At 45.7% G+C, this 19,768-nt stretch overlaps 1 protein-coding gene and 1 pseudogene across 2 annotated transcripts in view; both read left to right on the top strand.

Moving 5' to 3' along the window:
* numb (NUMB endocytic adaptor protein) overlaps positions 1 to 19,768 on the top strand; it is a 249,907-nt gene that overhangs the window by 36,128 nt on the left and 194,011 nt on the right. For both annotated transcript variants that reach the window (XM_045723763.2, XM_045723764.2), the window contains exon 2: positions 3,900 to 4,035. In XM_045723763.2, coding sequence (XP_045579719.1) covers positions 3,910 to 4,035 — 126 coding nt within the window. In that variant the 5' untranslated portion in view covers positions 3,900 to 3,909. The remainder of the gene's footprint in view (positions 1 to 3,899; positions 4,036 to 19,768) is intronic.
* Positions 4,073 to 6,354, top strand: LOC106592179 (uncharacterized; annotated as a pseudogene).

The following is a 19,768-nucleotide window of genomic DNA, read 5'->3' as shown; positions in this document are numbered from 1 at the left end:
CAGAGTCGTACTCCTTTCACAGAGAAGATTGACTGAAAAAGTTCTGTCCTGCACGTTGGAATCCTACAGTTACTACTGCCCCCCCCCCCCCCCTGTGCTGACTGCCCCCCCGACTACATGTACCTGTGGTTTGCAATATAGTCACTAAGCTAGATAGGGAGTCCACGCAGGCATTTTAATAAAATCAAAATCACATTAATAAATGTTATAAAAAAAACAACAACAAAAAAAATGGTCAAAACTAAACAAATGATGTTTCCTCAGCAGGTGGTGATGCCATATCAGCTGATTCTATAGTTGTTTACTGTGAGTTTTTGACCATGAGTCCACTGTTTACTGTGAGTCCATGTGGTCATTTTTTAGTAGGATATCTGTGAAATTATCATTGTGGGTAGAAACGAAAGTGCTGTATCAAAGGCTAAACAGTTTTAATATTAACTTAGCCAACCCCAGTCTGTTCTATCTGCATTTACACCTTTTGGGCTAATCATTACTAGTCCTGCATCGGGACTAAAAAACAAAACAGAAACATTTTTATATCCAGATAATACACGATCAGCCATGCATTCAGAGTGTGCAGGGATCTGTCTCTTATTTGTGTGATGCTAAAACGTTCTAATTGGTCCACTCTCAGAGCTTATGTTGCCATGTTTTCTTTCCCTGGATAGCCTAGCTCACGCTAAAATGGCTAACGTGGACCTAACAGGAGAAATGGGAAGGAAACGACAAGGCTACAACACCGTGGTGAAAAGAAGCGTCACTGCACCAGTCAAATTCCCAGTTACACAGTAGGCTTGTTATCCAGACCTGGTCTCATCCTGGGATTTATGCTATTACCGGCATAGCACACAAGGGGGTGATAGAAACACAAGAAAAGCCCATTGGGCCTAAATTAGCGGAATGCATAACAACATTTGTACAAACTAATAGCGAAATTCATACTTTAGAAAATGCAGAGAAGAACGGTAGAAAAAAGCGCTAACAGGAAGCACAGGGAAAACATGGCACTCTGACTACTGACAGAAAGAAGTTATCAGATATCTGATGGCAAACATTTAGTAGTGAATTACATCCCAGAGTAACTTCACCTCATGTGCTACACAACAGAGACTCACCAACAGATACAGAACTCTATGGCCTCTCCTATAGATGCAGAACTCTATGGGCTCTCTTATAGATGCAGAACTCTATGGGCTCTCTTATAGATGCAGAACTCTATGGGCTCTCTTATAGATGCAGAACTCTACGGGCTCTCCTATAGATGCAGAACTCTATGGGCTCTCCTATAGATGCAGAACTCTATGGGCTCTCCTATAGATGCAGAACTCTATGGGCTCTCTTATAGATGCAGAACTCTATGGGCTCTCTTATAGATGCAGAACTCTACGGGCTCTCCTATAGATGCAGAACTCTATGGGCTCCTATAGATGCAGAAGTCTATGGGCTCTCCTATAGATGCAGAACTCTATGGGCTCTCCTATAGATGCAGAGCTCTATGGGCTCTCCTATAGATGCAGAGCTCTATGGGCTCTCCTATAGATGCAGAGCTCTATGGGCTCTCCTATAGATGCAGAGCTCTATGGGCTCTCCTATAGATGCAGAGCTCTATGGGCTCTCCTATAGATGCAGAGCTCTATGGGCTCTCCTATAGATGCAGAACGTCTATGGGCTCTCCTATAGATGCAGAAGTCTATGGGCTCTCCTATAGATGCAGAAGTCTATGGGCTCTCCTATAGATGCAGAAGTCTATGGGCTCTCCTATAGATGCAGAAGTCTATGGGCTCTCCTATAGATGCAGAAGTCTATGGGCTCTCCTATAGATAGAGAACTCTACGGGCTCTCCTATAGATTGAGAACTCTATGGGCTCTCCTATAGATGCAGAGCTCTATGTCTACCGTTGAGCTATTTACAAACAAACAAACAAACATGCGACTGGCTCAGCTGTTCTGGGGAACGACAGTAAACTTCATGTAAAATAATGTGGCAGGTGAAATGTATTGCACAAGTTGACTGCAGGTGTTGTCTTAAAAATTAGCTACAAATATAACAATGTATTGGAAAAATTCAAAGAAATAGTTTTGACGCTTCTGAAAAAACATATTTTGGCAAATACCCAGGTACAGTTGTAGTCGGAAGTTTACATACACTTAGGTTGGAGTCATTAAAACTCATTTTTCAACCACTCCGCAAAGGATCTTGTGAAGATGCTGGAGGAAACAGGCACAAAAGTATCTATATCCATAGTAAAACGAGTCCTATATCGACATAACCTGAAAGGCCGCTCAACAAGGAAGAAGCCACTGCTCCAAAACCGCCATAAAAAAGCCAGACTACGGTTTGCAACTGCACATGGGGACAAAGATCGTACTTTTTGGAGAAATGTCCTCTGGTCTGATGAAACAAAAATAGAACTGTTTGGCCATAATGACCATCATTATGTTTGGAGGAAAAAGGGGGAGGCTTGCAAGCCAAAGAACACCATCCTAACCGCGAAGCACGGGGGTGGCAGCATCATGTTGTGGGGGTGCTTTGCTGCAGGAGGGACTGGTGCACATCACAAAATAGATGGCATCATGAGGAAGAAAATTATGTGGCTATATTGAAGCAACATCTCAAGACATTAGTCAGTTAAGTCAGTTAAAGCTAGGTCGCAAATGGGTCTTCCAAATGGACAATGACCCCAAGCATACTTCCAAAGTCGTGGCAAAATGGCTTAAGGACAACAAGGTCAAGGTATTGGAGTGGCCATCACAAAGCCCTGACCTCAATCCTATAGAAAATTTGTGGGCAGAACTGAAAAAGCATGTCCGAGCAAAGAGGCCTACAAACATGACTCAGTTACACCAGCTCTGTCAGGAGGAACGGGCCAAAATGCACCCAACTTATTGTGGGAAGCTTGTGGAAGGCTACCCAAAACGTTTGACCCAAGTTAAACAATTTAAAGGCAATGCTACCAAATACTAATTGAGTGTATGTAAACTCCTGACCCACTGGGAATGTGATGAAAGCTGAAATAAATCATTTTCTCTACTATTATTCTGATATTTCACATTCTTAAAATAAAGTGGTGATCCTAACTGACCTAAAACAGGGAATTTTAACTAGGATTAAATGTCAGGAATTGTGGAAAAAACGGAGTTTACATACACCTTAGCCAAATGCATTTAAACTTCCGACTTCAACTGTGTACACACGGTATACCGCCCAAGCCTAGCGCACAGCCTCCACAAAGCGCAAGCAGGTAGGCCTGTTTGTTTTCAATAATTCAGTTATCAGTTAATTATTACATTAATTCTGGTTTTCGTTCATTATACCAAACTCAGGCCATATAAGTTGTAAACCGGTGCCTCTGGTAAGTCTACTAAATAAATATATTATATTTTTTCTGCCTATATTCGATTCTGGGATCCCTCTCCTATTTCTCATAACGATAATGTGCCTCGATAGGAATATGTATCTTGTATAGAACACACAATAACAAAAGCCAAATGGCTTAATCATTACTGGTTTTGTCTGCAGCGGAAACGTGGACTGTTTCAGCATCTTCAAAGTGCGCCTGCAGAATAAATATTTGTTCACGTTCCTTATGTTTCGGGCGTTGCGGCTATGATGACTGTCGCGGAAACACTGGTCTCTGGACTGACTTCCTTCCCCACCGTAGAACACACCCACTGAGTTGTTTTGGTGTTGTCTTGTCTGCTTAGAGCTGTTGGTGTAATACTTCCTGTCTTTTATCCAGTGGCATCCTCTCATACACAGCTCTCTCTCTTCTCTCGCTCTGTCTCTTCTCGTGCCTTTTCCTCCTCTTTCCCTTATCGCGCCCTTTCCCCCTTTCCCTTATCGCGCCCTTTCTCCCTCTGTCCCTTTCCCCCCCTCTCTCCAACTTTCTCTCTCTCAGGAGGTTCAGGATGAATAAGCTACGGCAGAGTTTCCGGCGGAAGAAAGACGTGTACGTTCCTGAGTCTAGCCGACCGCACCAGTGGCAGACAGACGAAGAGGCGGTCCGCGGCGGCAAGTGCAGCTTCGCAGTCAAGGTGACTCCCACACACACACACACACACACACACACACACACACACACACACACACACACAGTAGCAGTCAGCAGAACAGTGCCTCTGCTCTAACAATCTGTAGGTAACACCCACACACCTCCCTGAGAAAGGCCTGTCAACACTCTGGTCTGTCATTAATCAGACACTGGAACCATGCTTGGTCTGCTGTTGTCTGGCTTACAGACATGATCATCCCCTTTTTTTGTTGTTGTTGTTTAAAAATATATGTTTTAAGGTATTTTATTGAACAGCACCTCCACGGCTATGCCCCACACCCCAATGCATGCCAATACCACCGCAACAACTATAGTATCAGTTCTGTGTCTGATAAGTAGTATGGCGCTGCGGCTTGGAGTATTGTTTCTTCGTCCTATGTTATGTTTTCTCAGTGAATTTGGTTGTTTTCGTTGTCCTGTTCAGAGAAATGAGTCATTGAAGTTGTTAGGTTTACGTCCTTGCCTACATCCTGATATTACTAGGTTCTGACCACTAGATGGTGCTGTTCCCGGGTGTTAAAGGGATACTTCACACAAATTACATTGGTTTCCATTTTTTTACATTTTACATTTTAGTCATTTAGCAGACACACTTATCCAGAGCGACTTACAGTAGTGAATACATACATTTCATTTTCTGTTCATGCATTTTTTTTTTTTTGTGCACTGGCCCCCCGTGGGAATTGAACCCACAACCCTGGCGTTGCACACACCATGCTGGCGTTGCAAACACCATGCTCTACCAACTGAGCCACAGGGAAGGCGTTTCCTTACCCTGTCAGCAGTCTATGGACAAGGTATGACAGCAATCCATGCATTGGTTTTATTGTCCACTGTTTTCAATTGGTAACTTTTAATTATTTGTGGCACAGATCCAATGCATGTCGTTGGTATCTATATTAGCATTTTCACACTTCATGTCCAAATCATCCTGAAGGATCTAAGAATGGATCATATAACTCAATGGTGTGAGTGTGTTTACCAGGACTGGAGTGTGTTTACCAGGACTGGAGTTGAATGGAGAGCGTTTACCAGGATTGGAGTGTGTTTACCAGGACTGGAGTTGAATGGAGAGTGTTTACCAGGACTGGAGTTGAATGGAGAATGTTTACCAGGACTGGAGTTGACTGGAGAGTGTTTACCAGGACTGGAGTTGACTGGAGAATGTTTACCAGGACTGGAGTTGACTGGAGAGTGTTTACCAGGACTGGAGTTGACTGGAGAGTGTTTACCAGGACTGGAGTTGACTGGAGAGTGTTTACCAGGACTGGAGTTGACTGGAGAGTGTTTACCAGGACTGGAGATGACTGGAGTGTGTTTACCAGGACTGGAGTTGAATGGAGAGTGTTTACCAGGACTGGAGTTGAATGGAGAGTGTTTACCAGGACTGGAGTTGAATGGAGAGTGTTTACCAGGACTGGAGTTGAATGGAGAGTGTTTACCAGGACTGGAGTTGAATGGAGAATATTTACCAGGACTGGAGTTGAATGGAGAGTGTTTACCAGGACTGGAGTTGAATGGAGAGTGTTTACCAGGACTGGAGTTGAATGGAGAATGTTTACCAGGACTGGAGTTGACTGGAGAGTGTTTACCAGGACTGGAGTTGAATGGAGAATGTTTACCAGGACTGGAGTTGAATGGAGAGTGTTTACCAGGACTGGAGTTGAATGGAGAGTGTTTACCAGGACTGGAGTTGACTGGATAGTGTTTACCAGGACTGGAGTTGAATGGAGAATGTTTACCAGGACTGGAGTTGAATGGAGAGTGTTTACCAGGACTGGAGTTGAATGGAGAGTGTTTACCAGGACTGGAGTTGAATGGAGAATGTTTACCAGGACTGGAGTTGACTGGAGAGTGTTTACCAGGACTGGAGTTGAATGGAGAGTGTAACAGGACGGTTAGCTTTCTGAAAACAGAACACATGGAACTGAAATGGACCACTTCCTGGTGACGTGGAACAAACCCTTCCTCTTTACTCTGTCCTATATAGTACAGGGGGGTAGAACACCTGGGGCAGAGTTCCCCAACTGACATAAAACTAAAAACACAAGCAAATCAGCACCAAGGGATTTTTGAATTTTGATTTGAATTTCTAAATTATTTCCACTCATAATGGAGATATACAGTGAGTGGACAAAACATTAAGAACACCTGCTCTTTCCATGACAGACTGACCAGGTGATTCCAGGTTAAAGTCCCTTATTGATGTCACTTGTTAAATCCACTTCAATCAGTGTAGATGAAGGGAAGGAGACAGGCTTTTTAAGCTTTGAGACATGGAGTGTGTGTGTGTGTGTGTGTGTGTGTGTGTGTGTGTGTGTGTGTGTGTGTGTGTGTGTGTGTGTGTGTGTGTGTGTGTGTGTGTGTGTGTGTGTGGTGTGTGTGTGTGTGTGTGTGTGTGTCATTCAGAAGGTGAATAGGCAAGACAAAATATTTAAGTGCCTTTGAACGGGGAATGGTAGTAGGTGCCAGGCGCACCGGTTTGTGTCAAGAACTGCAACGCTGCTGGGTTTTTCCACCCTCAAACAGTTTCATGTGTGTATCAAGAATGGTCCACCACCCAAAGGACATCCAGCCAACTGGACACAACTGTGGGAAGCATTGGAGTCAACATGGACCAGCATCCCTGTGGAACGCTTTCAACACCTCGTAGAGTCCATGTCCTGATGAATTGAGGCTGTTCTAAGAGCAAAAGGGGGGGGATGCAATTCAATATTAGGAAGGTGTCCTAGCCTAGTGGGACAGACTGACAGGGTGTAGGGTCTGGTGGTTGGGCGGGCGGACGGACGGATGGGGATCACAGGCTGTGTGAGAGACAGCGTTCACTAAGGGTTGGGAAGGGTAAGGACTTCCTGTGTGGAGCGGAAGGGAAGCTACAACAATGGCTACCTGCCTCCAGGACTCCAGGCCGGTCGTCACTAGTTACCATAGCCACAAAATCTTAAACCCCGCCTAACTTTAACCACACTGGTAACCTTCTGCCTAACTTTAACCACACGGGTAACCTTCTGCCTAACTTTAACCACACTGGTAACCTTCTGCCTAACTTTAACCACACTGGTAACCTTCTGCCTAACCCTAACCACACTGGTAACTTTCTGCCTAACTTTAACCACACTGGTAACCTTCTGCCTAACTTTAACCACACTGGTAACCTTCTGCCTAACCCTAACCACACTGGTAACTTTCTGCCTAACTTTAACCACACTGGTAACCTTCTGCCTAACCCTAACTTTAACCACACTGGTAACCTTCTGCCTAACCCTAACCTTAACCACACTGGTAACCTTCTGCCTAACTTTAACCACACTGGTAACCTTCTGCCTAACCCTAACCTTAACCACACTGGTAACCTTCTGCCTAACTTTAACCACACTGGTAAGCTTCTGCCTAACCCTAACTTTAACCACACTGGTAACCTTCTGCCTAACCTTAACCACACTGGTAACCTTCTGCCTAACTTTAACCACACTGGTAACCTTCTGCCTAACCCTAACCTTAACCACACTGGTAACCTTCTGCCTAAGCCTAACCACACTGGTAACCTTCTGCCTAACCCTAACCACACTGGTAACCTTCTGCCTAACCTTAACCTTAACCACACTGGTAACCTTCTGCCTAACCCTAACCTTAACCACACTGGTAACCTTCTGCCTAACTTTAACCACACTGGTAACCTTCTGCCTAACCCTCACCTTAACCACACTGGTAACCTTCTGCCTAACCCTAACTTTAACCACACTGGTAACCTTCTGCCTAACCTTAACCACACTGGTAACCTTCTGCCTAACTTTAACCACACTGGTAACCTTCTGCCTAACCCTAACCTTAACCACACTGGTAACCTTCTGCCTAACTTTAACCACACTGGTAACCTTCTGCCTAACCCTAACTTTAACCACACTGGTAACCTTCTGCCTAACCCTAACCTTAACCACACTGGTAACCTTCTGCCTAACCCTAACCTTAACCACACTGGTAACCTTCTGCCTAACCCTAACCTTAACCACACTGGTAACCTTCTGCCTAACCCTAACCTTAACCACACTGGTAACCTTCTGCCTAACCCTAACCTTAACCACACTGGTAACCTTCTGCCTAACCCTAACCACACTGGTAACCTTCTGCCTAACCCTAACTTTAACCTCACTGGTAACCTTCTGCCTAACTTTAACGACACTGGTAACCTTCTGCCTAACCCTAACCACACTGGGAACCTTCTGCCTAACCCTAACCACACTGGTAACCTTCTGCCTAACCCTAACTTTAACCACACTGGTAACCTTCTGCCTAACTTTAACCACACTGGTAACCTTCTGCCTAACCCTAACCTTAACCACACTGGTAACCTTCTGCCTAACCCTAACTTTAACCACACTGGTAACCTTCTGCCTAACTCTAACCACACTGGTAACCTTCTGCCTAACTTTAACCACACTGGTAACCTTCTGTCTAACCCTAACCACACTGGGAACCTTCTGCCTAACCCTAACCCTAACCACACTGGTAACCTTCTGCCTAACCCTAACTTTAACCACACTGGTAAGCTTCTGCCTAACTTTAACCACACTGGTAACCTTCTGCCTAACCCTAACCACACTGGGAACCTTCTGCCTAACCCTAACCACACTGGGAACCTTCTGCCTAACCCTAACCACACTGGGAACCTTCTGCCTAACCCTAACCACACTGGTAACCTTCTGCCTAACTTTAACCACACTGGTAACCTTCTGCCTAACCCTAACCTTAACCACACTGGTAACCTTCTGCCTAACCCTAACCTTAACCACACTGGTAACCTTCTGCCTAACCCTAACCTTAACCACACTGGTAACCTTCTGCCTAACCCTAAACTTAACCACACTGGTAACCTTCTGCCTAACCCTAACCTTAACCACACTGGTAACCTTCTGCCTAACCCTAACCTTAACCACACTGGTAACCTTCTGCCTAACCCTAACCTTAACCACACTGGTAACCTTCAGCCTAACCCTAACCTTAACCACACTGGTAACCTTCTGCCTAACCCTAACCACACTGGTAATCTTCTGCCTAACCTTAACCTTAACCACACTGGTAACCTTCTGCCTAACCCTAACCTTAACCACACTGGTAACCTTCTGCCTAACTTTAACCACACTGGTAACCTTCTGCCTAACCCTAACCTTAACCACACTGGTAACCTTCTGCCTAACTTTAACCACACTGGTAACCTTCTGCCTAACCCTAACTTTAACCACACTGGTAACCTTCTGCCTAACCCTAACCTTAACCACACTGGTAACCTTCTGCCTAACTTTAACCACACTGGTAACCTTCTGCCTAACCCTAACCTTAACCACACTGGTAACCTTCTGCCTAACTTTAACCACACTGGTAACCTTCTGCCTAACCCTAACTTTAACCACACTGGTAACCTTCTGCCTAACCCTAACCTTAACCACACTGGTAACCTTCTGCCTAACTTTAACCACACTGGTAACCTTCTGCCTAACCCTAACCTTAACCACACTGGTAACCTTCTGCCTAACCCTAACCTTAACCACATTGGTAACCTTCTGCCTAACCCTAACCTTAACCACACTGGTAACCTTCTGCCTAACCCTAAACTTAACCACACTGGTAACCTTCTGCCTAACCCTAACCTTAACCACACTGGTAACCTTCTGCCTAACCCTAAACTTAACCACACGGGTAACCTTCTGCCAAACCCTAACTTTAACCACACTGGTAACCTTCTGCCTAACCCTAACTTTAACCACACTGGTAACCTTCTGCCTAACCCTAACCTTAACCACACTGGTAACCTTCTGCCTAACCCTAACCTTAACCACACTGGTAACCTTCTGCCTAACCCTAACCTTAACAACACTGGTAACCTTCTGCCTAACCCTAACCTTAACCACACTGGTAACCTTCTGCCTAACCCTAAACTTAACCACACGGGTAACCTTCTGCCAAACCCTAACTTTAACCACACTGGTAACCTTCTGCCTAACCCTAACTTTAACCACACTGGTAACCTTCTGCCTAACCCTAACCTTAACCACACTGGTAACCTTCTGCCTAACCCTAACCTTAACCACACTGGTAACCTTCTGCCTAACCCTAACCTTAACAACACTGGTAACCTTCTGCCTAACCCTAACTTTAACCACACTGGTAACCTTCTGCCTAACCCTAACCTTAACCACACTGGTAACCTTCTGCCTAACTTTAACCACACTGGTAACCTTCTGCCTAACCCTAACCTTAACCACACTGGTAACCTTCTGCCTAACTTTAACCACACTGGTAAACTTCTGCCTAACCCTAACTTTAACCACACTGGTAACCTTCTGCCTAACCTTAACCACACTGGTAACCTTCTGCTTAACTTTAACCACACTGGTAACCTTCTGCCTAACCCTAACCTTAACCACACTGGTAACCTTCTGCCTAACCCTAACCACACTGGTAACCTTCTGCCTAACCCTAACCACACTGGTAACCTTCTGCCTAACCTTAACCTTAACCACACTGGTAACCTTCTGCCTAACCCTAACCTTAACCACACTGGTAACCTTCTGCCTAACTTTAACCACACTGGTAACCTTCTGCCTAACCCTAACCTTAACCACACTGGTAACCTTCTGCCTAACTTTAACCACACTGGTAACCTTCTGCCTAACCCTAACTTTAACCACACTGGTAACCTTCTGCCTAACCCTAACCTTAACCACACTGGTAACCTTCTGCCTAACTTTAACCACACTGGTAACCTTCTGCCTAACCCTAATCTTAACCACACTGGTAACCTTCTGCCTAACTTTAACCACACTGGTAACCTTCTGCCTAACTTTAACCACACTGGTAACCTTCTGCCTAACCCTAACCTTAACCACACTGGTAACCTTCTGCCTAACTTTAACCACACTGGTAACCTTCTGCCTAACCCTAACCTTAACCACACTGGTAACCTTCTGCCTAACCCTAACCTTAACCACATTGGTAACCTTCTGCCTAACCCTAACCTTAACCACACTGGTAACCTTCTGCCTAACCCTAAACTTAACCACACTGGTAACCTTCTGCCTAACCCTAACCTTAACCACACTGGTAACCTTCTGCCTAACCCTAAACTTAACCACACGGGTAACCTTCTGCCAAACCCTAACTTTAACCACACTGGTAACCTTCTGCCTAACCCTAACTTTAACCACACTGGTAACCTTCTGCCTAACCCTAACCTTAACCACACTGGTAACCTTCTGCCTAACCCTAACCTTAACCACACTGGTAACCTTCTGCCTAACCCTAACCTTAACAACACTGGTAACCTTCTGCCTAACCCTAACTTTAACCACACTGGTAACCTTCTGCCTAACCCTAACCTTAACCACACTGGTAACCTTCTGCCTAACTTTAACCACACTGGTAACCTTCTGCCTAACCCTAACCTTAACCACACTGGTAACCTTCTGCCTAACTTTAACCACACTGGTAAACTTCTGCCTAACCCTAACTTTAACCACACTGGTAACCTTCTGCCTAACCTTAACCACACTGGTAACCTTCTGCTTAACTTTAACCACACTGGTAACCTTCTGCCTAACCCTAACCTTAACCACACTGGTAACCTTCTGCCTAACCCTAACCACACTGGTAACCTTCTGCCTAACCCTAACCACACTGGTAACCTTCTGCCTAACCTTAACCTTAACCACACTGGTAACCTTCTGCCTAACCCTAACCTTAACCACACTGGTAACCTTCTGCCTAACTTTAACCACACTGGTAACCTTCTGCCTAACCCTAACCTTAACCACACTGGTAACCTTCTGCCTAACTTTAACCACACTGGTAACCTTCTGCCTAACCCTAACTTTAACCACACTGGTAACCTTCTGCCTAACCCTAACCTTAACCACACTGGTAACCTTCTGCCTAACTTTAACCACACTGGTAACCTTCTGCCTAACCCTAACTTTAACCACACTGGTAACCTTCTGCCTAACCCTAACCTTAACCACACTGGTAACCTTCTGCCTAACTTTAACCACACTGGTAACCTTCTGCCTAACCCTAATCTTAACCACACTGGTAACCTTCTGCCTAACTTTAACCACACTGGTAACCTTCTGCCTAACTTTAACCACACTGGTAACCTTCTGCCTAACCCTAACCTTAACCACACTGGTAACCTTCTGCCTAACCCTAACCTTAACCACACTGGTAACCTTCTGCCTAACCCTAACCTTAACCACACTGGTAACCTTCTGCCTAACCCTAACCTTAACCACACTGGTAACCTTCTGCCTAACCCTAACCACACTGGTAACCTTCTGCCTAACCCTAACTTTAACCACACTGGTAACCTTCTGCCTAACTTTAACCACACTGGTAACCTTCTGTCTAACCCTAACCTTAACCACACTGGTAACCTTCTGCCTAACCCTAACCCTAACCACACTGGTAACCTTCTGCCTAACCCTAACCACACTGGTAACCTTCTGCCTAACCCTAACTTTAACCACACTGGTAACCTTCTGCCTAACTTTAACCACACTGGTAACCTTCTGCCTAACCCTAACCTTAACCACACTGGTAACCTTCTGCCTAACCCTAACTTTAACCACACTGGTAACCTTCTGCCTAACTCTAACCACACTGGTAACCTTCTGCCTAACTTTAACCACACTGGTAACCTTCTGTCTAACCCTAACCTTAACCACACTGGTAACCTTCTGCCTAACCCTAACCCTAACCACACTGGTAACCTTCTGCCTAACCCTAACCCTAACCACACTGGTAACCTTCTGCCTAACCCTACTTAACCACACTGGTAACCTTCTGCCTAACTTTAACCACACTGGTAACCTTCTGCCTTACCCTAACCACACTGGGAACCTTCTGCCTAACCCTAACCACACTGGGAACCTTCTGCCTAACCCTAACCACACTGGTAACCTTCTGCCTAACCCTAACCACACTGGGAACCTTCTGCCTAACCCTAACCACACTGGTAACCTTCTGCCTAACCTCTTAACCACACTGGTAACCTTCTGCCTAACCCTAACCTTAACCACACTGGTAACCTTCTGCCTAACCCTAACCTTAACCACACTGGTAACCTTCTGCCTAACCCTAACCTTAACCACACTGGTAACCTTCTGCCTAACCCTAACCTTAACCACACTGGTAACCTTCTGCCTAACCCTAACCCTAACCACACTGGGAACCTTCTGCCTAACCCTAACCTTAACCACACTGGTAACCTTCTGCCTAACCCTAACCTTAACCACACTGGTAACCTTCTGCCTAACCCTAACCACACTGGGAACCTTCTGCCTAACCCTAACCACACTGGGAACCTTCTGCCTAACCCTAACCACACTGGGAACCTTCTGCCTAACCCTAACCACACTGGTAACCTTCTGCCTAACCCTAACCACACTGGGAACCTTCTGCCTAACCCTAACCACACTGGTAACCTTCTGCCTAACTCTAACCACACTGGTAACCTTCTGCCTAACTTTAACCACACTGGTAACCTTCTGTCTAACCCTAACCTTAACCACACTGGTAACCTTCTGCCTAACCCTAACCCTAACCACACTGGTAACCTTCTGCCTAACCCTAACCACACTGGTAACCTTCTGCCTAACCCTAACTTTAACCACACTGGTAACCTTCTGCCTAACTTTAACCACACTGGTAACCTTCTGCCTAACCCTAACCACACTGGGAACCTTCTGCCTAACCCTAACCACACTGGGAACCTTCTGCCTAACCCTAACCACACTGGTAACCTTCTGCCTAACCCTAACTTTAACCACACTGGTAACCTTCTGCCTAACTTTAACCACACTGGTAACCTTCTGCCTAACCCTAACCTTAACCACACTGGTAACCTTCTGCCTAACCCTAACTTTAACCACACTGGTAACCTTCTGCCTAACTCTAACCACACTGGTAACCTTCTGCCTAACTTTAACCACACTGGTAACCTTCTGTCTAACCCTAACCTTAACCACACTGGTAACCTTCTGCCTAACCCTAACCCTAACCACACTGGTAACCTTCTGCCTAACCCTAACCCTAACCACACTGGTAACCTTCTGCCTAACCCTAACTTTAACCACACTGGTAACCTTCTGCCTAACTTTAACCACACTGGTAACCTTCTGCCTAACCCTAACCACACTGGGAACCTTCTGCCTAACCCTAACCACACTGGGAACCTTCTGCCTAACCCTAACCACACTGGTAACCTTCTGCCTAACCCTAACCACACTGGGAACCTTCTGCCTAACCCTAACCACACTGGGAACCTTCTGCCTAACCCTAACCACACTGGGAACCTTCTGCCTAACTTTAACCACACTGGTAACCTTCTGCCTAACTTTAACCACACTGGTAACCTTCTGCCTAACCCTAACCTTAACCACACTGGTAACCTTCTGCCTAACCCTAACCTTAACCACACTGGTAACCTTCTGCCTAACCCTAAACTTAACCACACTGGTAACCTTCTGCCTAACCCTAACCTTAACCACACTGGTAACCTTCTGCCTAACCCTAACCTTAACCACACTGGTAACCTTCTGCCTAACCCTAACCTTAACCACACTGGTAACCTTCAGCCTAACCCTAACCTTAACCACACTGGTAACCTTCTGCCTAACCCTAACCACACTGGTAATCTTCTGCTTAACCTTAACCACACTGGTAACCTTCTGCCTAACCCTAACCTTAACCACACTGGTAACCTTCTGCCTAACTTTAACCACACTGGTAACCTTCTGCCTAACCCTAACCTTAACCACACTGGTAACCTTCTGCCTAACTTTAACCACACTGGTAACCTTCTGCCTAACCCTAACTTTAACCACACTGGTAACCTTCTGCCTAACCCTAACCTTAACCACACTGGTAACCTTCTGCCTAACTTTAACCACACTGGTAACCTTCTGCCTAACCCTAACCTTAACCACACTGGTAACCTTCTGCCTAACTCTAACCTTAACCACACTGGTAACCTTCTGCCTAACCCTAACCTTAACCACACTGGTAACCTTCTGCCTAACCCTAAACTTAACCACACTGGTAACCTTCTGCCTAACCCTAACCTTAACCACACTGGTAACCTTCTGCCTAACCCTAAACTTAACCACACGGGTAACCTTCTGCCAAACCCTAACTTTAACCACACTGGTAACCTTCTGCCTAACCCTAACTTTAACCACACTGGTAACCTTCTGCCTAACCCTAACCTTAACCACACTGGTAACCTTCTGCCTAACCCTAACCTTAACCACACTGGTAACCTTCTGCCTAACCCTAACCTTAACCACACTGGTAACCTTCTGCCTAACCCTAACCTTAACCACACTGGTAACCTTCTGCCTAACCCTAACCTTAACCACACTGGTAACCTTCTGCCTAACCCTAAGCACACTGGTAACCTTCTGCCTAACCCTAACCACACTGGTAACCTTCTGCCTAACCCTAACTTTAACCACACTGGTAACCTTCTGCCTAACTCTAACCACACTGGTAACCTTCTGCCTAACCCTAACCTTAACCACACTGGTAACCTTCTGCCTAACCCTAACCTTAACCACACTGGTAACCTTCTGCCTAACCCTAACCTTAACCACACTGGTAACCTTCTGCCTAACCCTAACCTTAACCACACTGGTAACCTTCTGCCTAACCCTAACCTTAACCACACTGGTAACCTTCTGCCTAACCCTAACCTTAACCACACTGGTAACCTTCTGCCTAACCCTAACCTTAACCACACTGGTAACCTTCTGCCTAACCCTAACCTTAACCACACTGGTAACCTTCTGCCTAACCCTAACCACACTGGTAACCTTCTGCCTAACCCTAACCACACTGGTAACCTTCTGCCTAACTCTAACCTTAACCACACTGGTAACCTTCTGTCTAACCCTAACCTTAACCACACTGGTAACCTTCTGCCTAACCCTAACCACACTGGTAACCTTCTGTCTAACCCTAACCTTAACCACACTGGTAACCTTCTGCCTAACCCTAACCACACTGGTAACCTTCTGCCTAACCTTAACCTTAACCACACTGGTAACCTTCTGCCTAACCCTAACCTTAACCACACTGGTAACCTTCTGCCTAACTTTAACCACACTGGTAACCTTCTGCCTAACCCTAACTTTAACCACACTGGTAACCTTCTGCCTAACTTTAACCACACTGGTAACCTTCTGCCTAACTTTAACCACACTGGTAACCTTCTGCCTAACCCTAACTTTAACCACACTGGTAACCTTCTGCCTAACCCTAACCTTAACCACACTGGTAACCTTCTGCCTAACTTTAACCACACTGGTAACCTTCTGCCTAACCCTAACCTTAACCACACTGGTAACCTTCTGCCTAACCCTAAACTTAACCACACTGGTAACCTTCTGCCTAACCCTAACCTTAACCACACTGGTAACCTTCTGCCTAACCCTAAACTTAACCACACTGGTAACCTTCTGCTAAACCCTAACTTTAACCTCACTGGTAACCTTCTGCTAAACCCTAACTTTAACCACACTGGTAACCTTCTGCCTAACCCTAACCTTTACCACACTGGTAACCTTCTGCCTAACCCTAACCTTAACCACACTGGTAACCTTCTGCCTAACCCTAACCTTAACCACACTGGTAACCTTCTGCCTAACCCTAACCTTAACCACACTGGTAACCTTCTGCCTAACCCTAACCTTAACCACACTGGTAACCTTCTGCCTAACCCTAACCACACTGGTAACCTTCTGCCTAACCCTAACTTTAACCACACTGGTAACCTTCTGCCTAACTCTAACCACACTGGTAACGTTCTGCCTAACTTTAACCACACTGGTAACCTTCTGTCTAACCCTAACCTTAACCACACTGGTAACCTTCTGCCTAACCCTAACCCTAACCACACTGGTAACCTTCTGCCTAACCCTAACCCTAACCACACTGGTAACCTTCTGCCTAACCCTAACTTTAACCACACTGGTAACCTTCTGCCTAACTTTAACCACACTGGTAACCTTCTGCCTAACCCTAACCACACTGGGAACCTTCTGCCTAACCCTAACCACACTGGGAACCTTCTGCCTAACCCTAACCACACTGGGAACCTTCTGCCTAACCCTAACTTTAACCACACTGGTAACCTTCTGCCTAACTTTAACCACACTGGTAACCTTCTGCCTAACCCTAACTTTAACCACACTGGTAACCTTCTGCCTAACCTTAACCACACTGGTAACCTTCTGCCTAACCCTAACCTTAACCACACTGGTAACCTTCTGCCTAACCCTAACCTTAACCACACTGGTAACCTTCTGCCTAACCCTAAACTTAACCACACTGGTAACCTTCTGTCTAACCCTAACCTTAACAACACTGGTAACCTTCTGCCTAACCCTAAACTTAACCACACAGGTAACCTTCTGCCTAACCCTAACCTTAACCACACTGGTAACCTTCTGCCAAACCCTAACTTTAACCACACTGGTAACCTTCTGCCTAACCCTAACCTTAACCACACTGGTAACCTTCTGCCTAACCCTAACCTTAACCACACTGGTAACCTTCTGCCTAACCCTAACCTTAACCACACTGGTAACCTTCTGCCTAACCTTAACCACACTGGTAACCTTCTGCCTAAGCCTAACCTTAACCACACTGGTAACCTTCTGCCTAACCCTAACCTTAACCACACTGGTAACCTTCTGCCTAACCCTAACCACACTGGTAACCTTCTGCCTAACCCTAACTTTAACCACACTGGTAACCTTCTGCCTAACTTTAACCACCCTGGTAACCTTCTGCCTAACCCTAACCTTAACCACACTGGTAACCTTCTGCCTAACCCTAACCTTAACCACACTGGTAACCTTCTGCCTAACCCTAACCTTAACCACACTGGTAACCTTCTGCCTAACCCTAACCACACTGGTAACCTTCTGCCTAACCCTAACTTTAACCACACTGGTAACCTTCTGCCTAACTCTAACCACACTGGAACCTTCTGCCTAACTTTAACCACACTGGTAACCTTCTGTCTAACCCTAACCTTAACCACACTGGTAACCTTCTGCCTAACCCTAACCCTAACCACACTGGTAACCTTCTGCCTAACCCTAACCCTAACCACACTGGTAACCTTCTGCCTAACCCTAACTTTAACCACACTGGTAACCTTCTGCCTAACTTTAACCACACTGTTAACCTTCTGCCTAACCCTAACCACACTGGGAACCTTCTGCCTAACCCTAACCACACTGGGAACCTTCTGCCTAACCCTAACCACACTGGTAACCTTCTGCCTACTTTAACCACACTGGTAACCTTCTGCCTAACTTAACCACACTGGTAACCTTCTGCCTAACCCTAACCTTAACCACACTGGTAACCTTCTGCCTAACCCTAACTTTAACCACACTGGTAACCTTCTGCCTAACCCTAACCTTAACCACACTGGTAACCTTCTGCCTAACCCTAACCTTAACCACACTGGTAACCTTCTGCCTAACCCTAACCTTAACCACACTGGTAACCTTCTGCCTAACCCTAAACTTAACCATACTGGTAACCTTCTGCCTAACCCTAACCTTAACAACACTGGTAACCTTCTGCCTAACCCTAAACTTAACCACACGGGTAACCTTCTGCCTAACCCTAACCTTAACCACACTGGTAACCTTCTGCCAAACCCTAACTTTAACCACACTGGTAACCTTCTGCCTAACCCTAACCTTAACCACACTGGTAACCTTCTGCCTAACCCTAACCTTAACCACACTGGTAACCTTCTGCCTAACCCTAACCACACTGGTAACCTTCTGCCTAAGCCTAACCTTAACCACACTGGTAACCTTCTGCCTAACCCTAACCTTAACCACACTGGTAACCTTCTGCCTAACTTTAACCACACTGGTAACCTTCTGCCTAACCCTAACCACACTGGGAACCTTCTGCCTAACCCTAACCACACTGGTAACCTTCTGCCTAACCCTAACTTTAACCACACTGGTAACCTTCTGCCTAACTTTAACCACACTGGTAACCTTCTGCCTAACTTTAACCACACTGGTAACCTTCTGCCTAACCTTTAACCACACTGGTAACCTTCTGCCTAACCTTAACCACACTGGTAACCTTCTGCCTAACCCTAACCTTAACCACACTGGTAACCTTCTGCCTAACCCTAACCTTAACCACACTGGTAACCTTCTGCCTAACCCTAAACTTAACCACACTGGTAACCTTCTGTCTAACCCTAACCTTAACAACACTGGTAACCTTCTGCCTAACCCTAAACTTAACCACACGGGTAACCTTCTGCCTAACCCTAACCTTAACCACACTGGTAACCTTCTGCCAAACCCTAACTTTAACCACACTGGTAACCTTCTGCCTAACCCTAACCTTAACCACACTGGTAACCTTCTGCCTAACCCTAACCTTAACCACACTGGTAACCTTCTGCCTAACCTTAACCACACTGGTAACCTTCTGCCTAAGCCTAACCTTAACCACACTGGTAACCTTCTGCCTAACCCTAACCTTAACCACACTGGTAACCTTCTGCCTAACTTTAACCACACTGGTAACCTTCTGCCTAACCCTAACTTTAACCACACTGGTAACCTTCTGCCTAACCCTAACCACACTGGTAACCTTCTGCCTAACCCTAACTTTAA

This window comes from Salmo salar, chromosome 09, assembly GCF_965601325.2.
Source record: "Salmo salar chromosome 09, fSalSal1, whole genome shotgun sequence".
NCBI lineage: Eukaryota > Metazoa > Chordata > Actinopteri > Salmoniformes > Salmonidae > Salmo > Salmo salar.
Note: the sequence above shows the minus strand (reverse complement) of the source record. Positions and strands in the feature narration are given on the sequence as shown.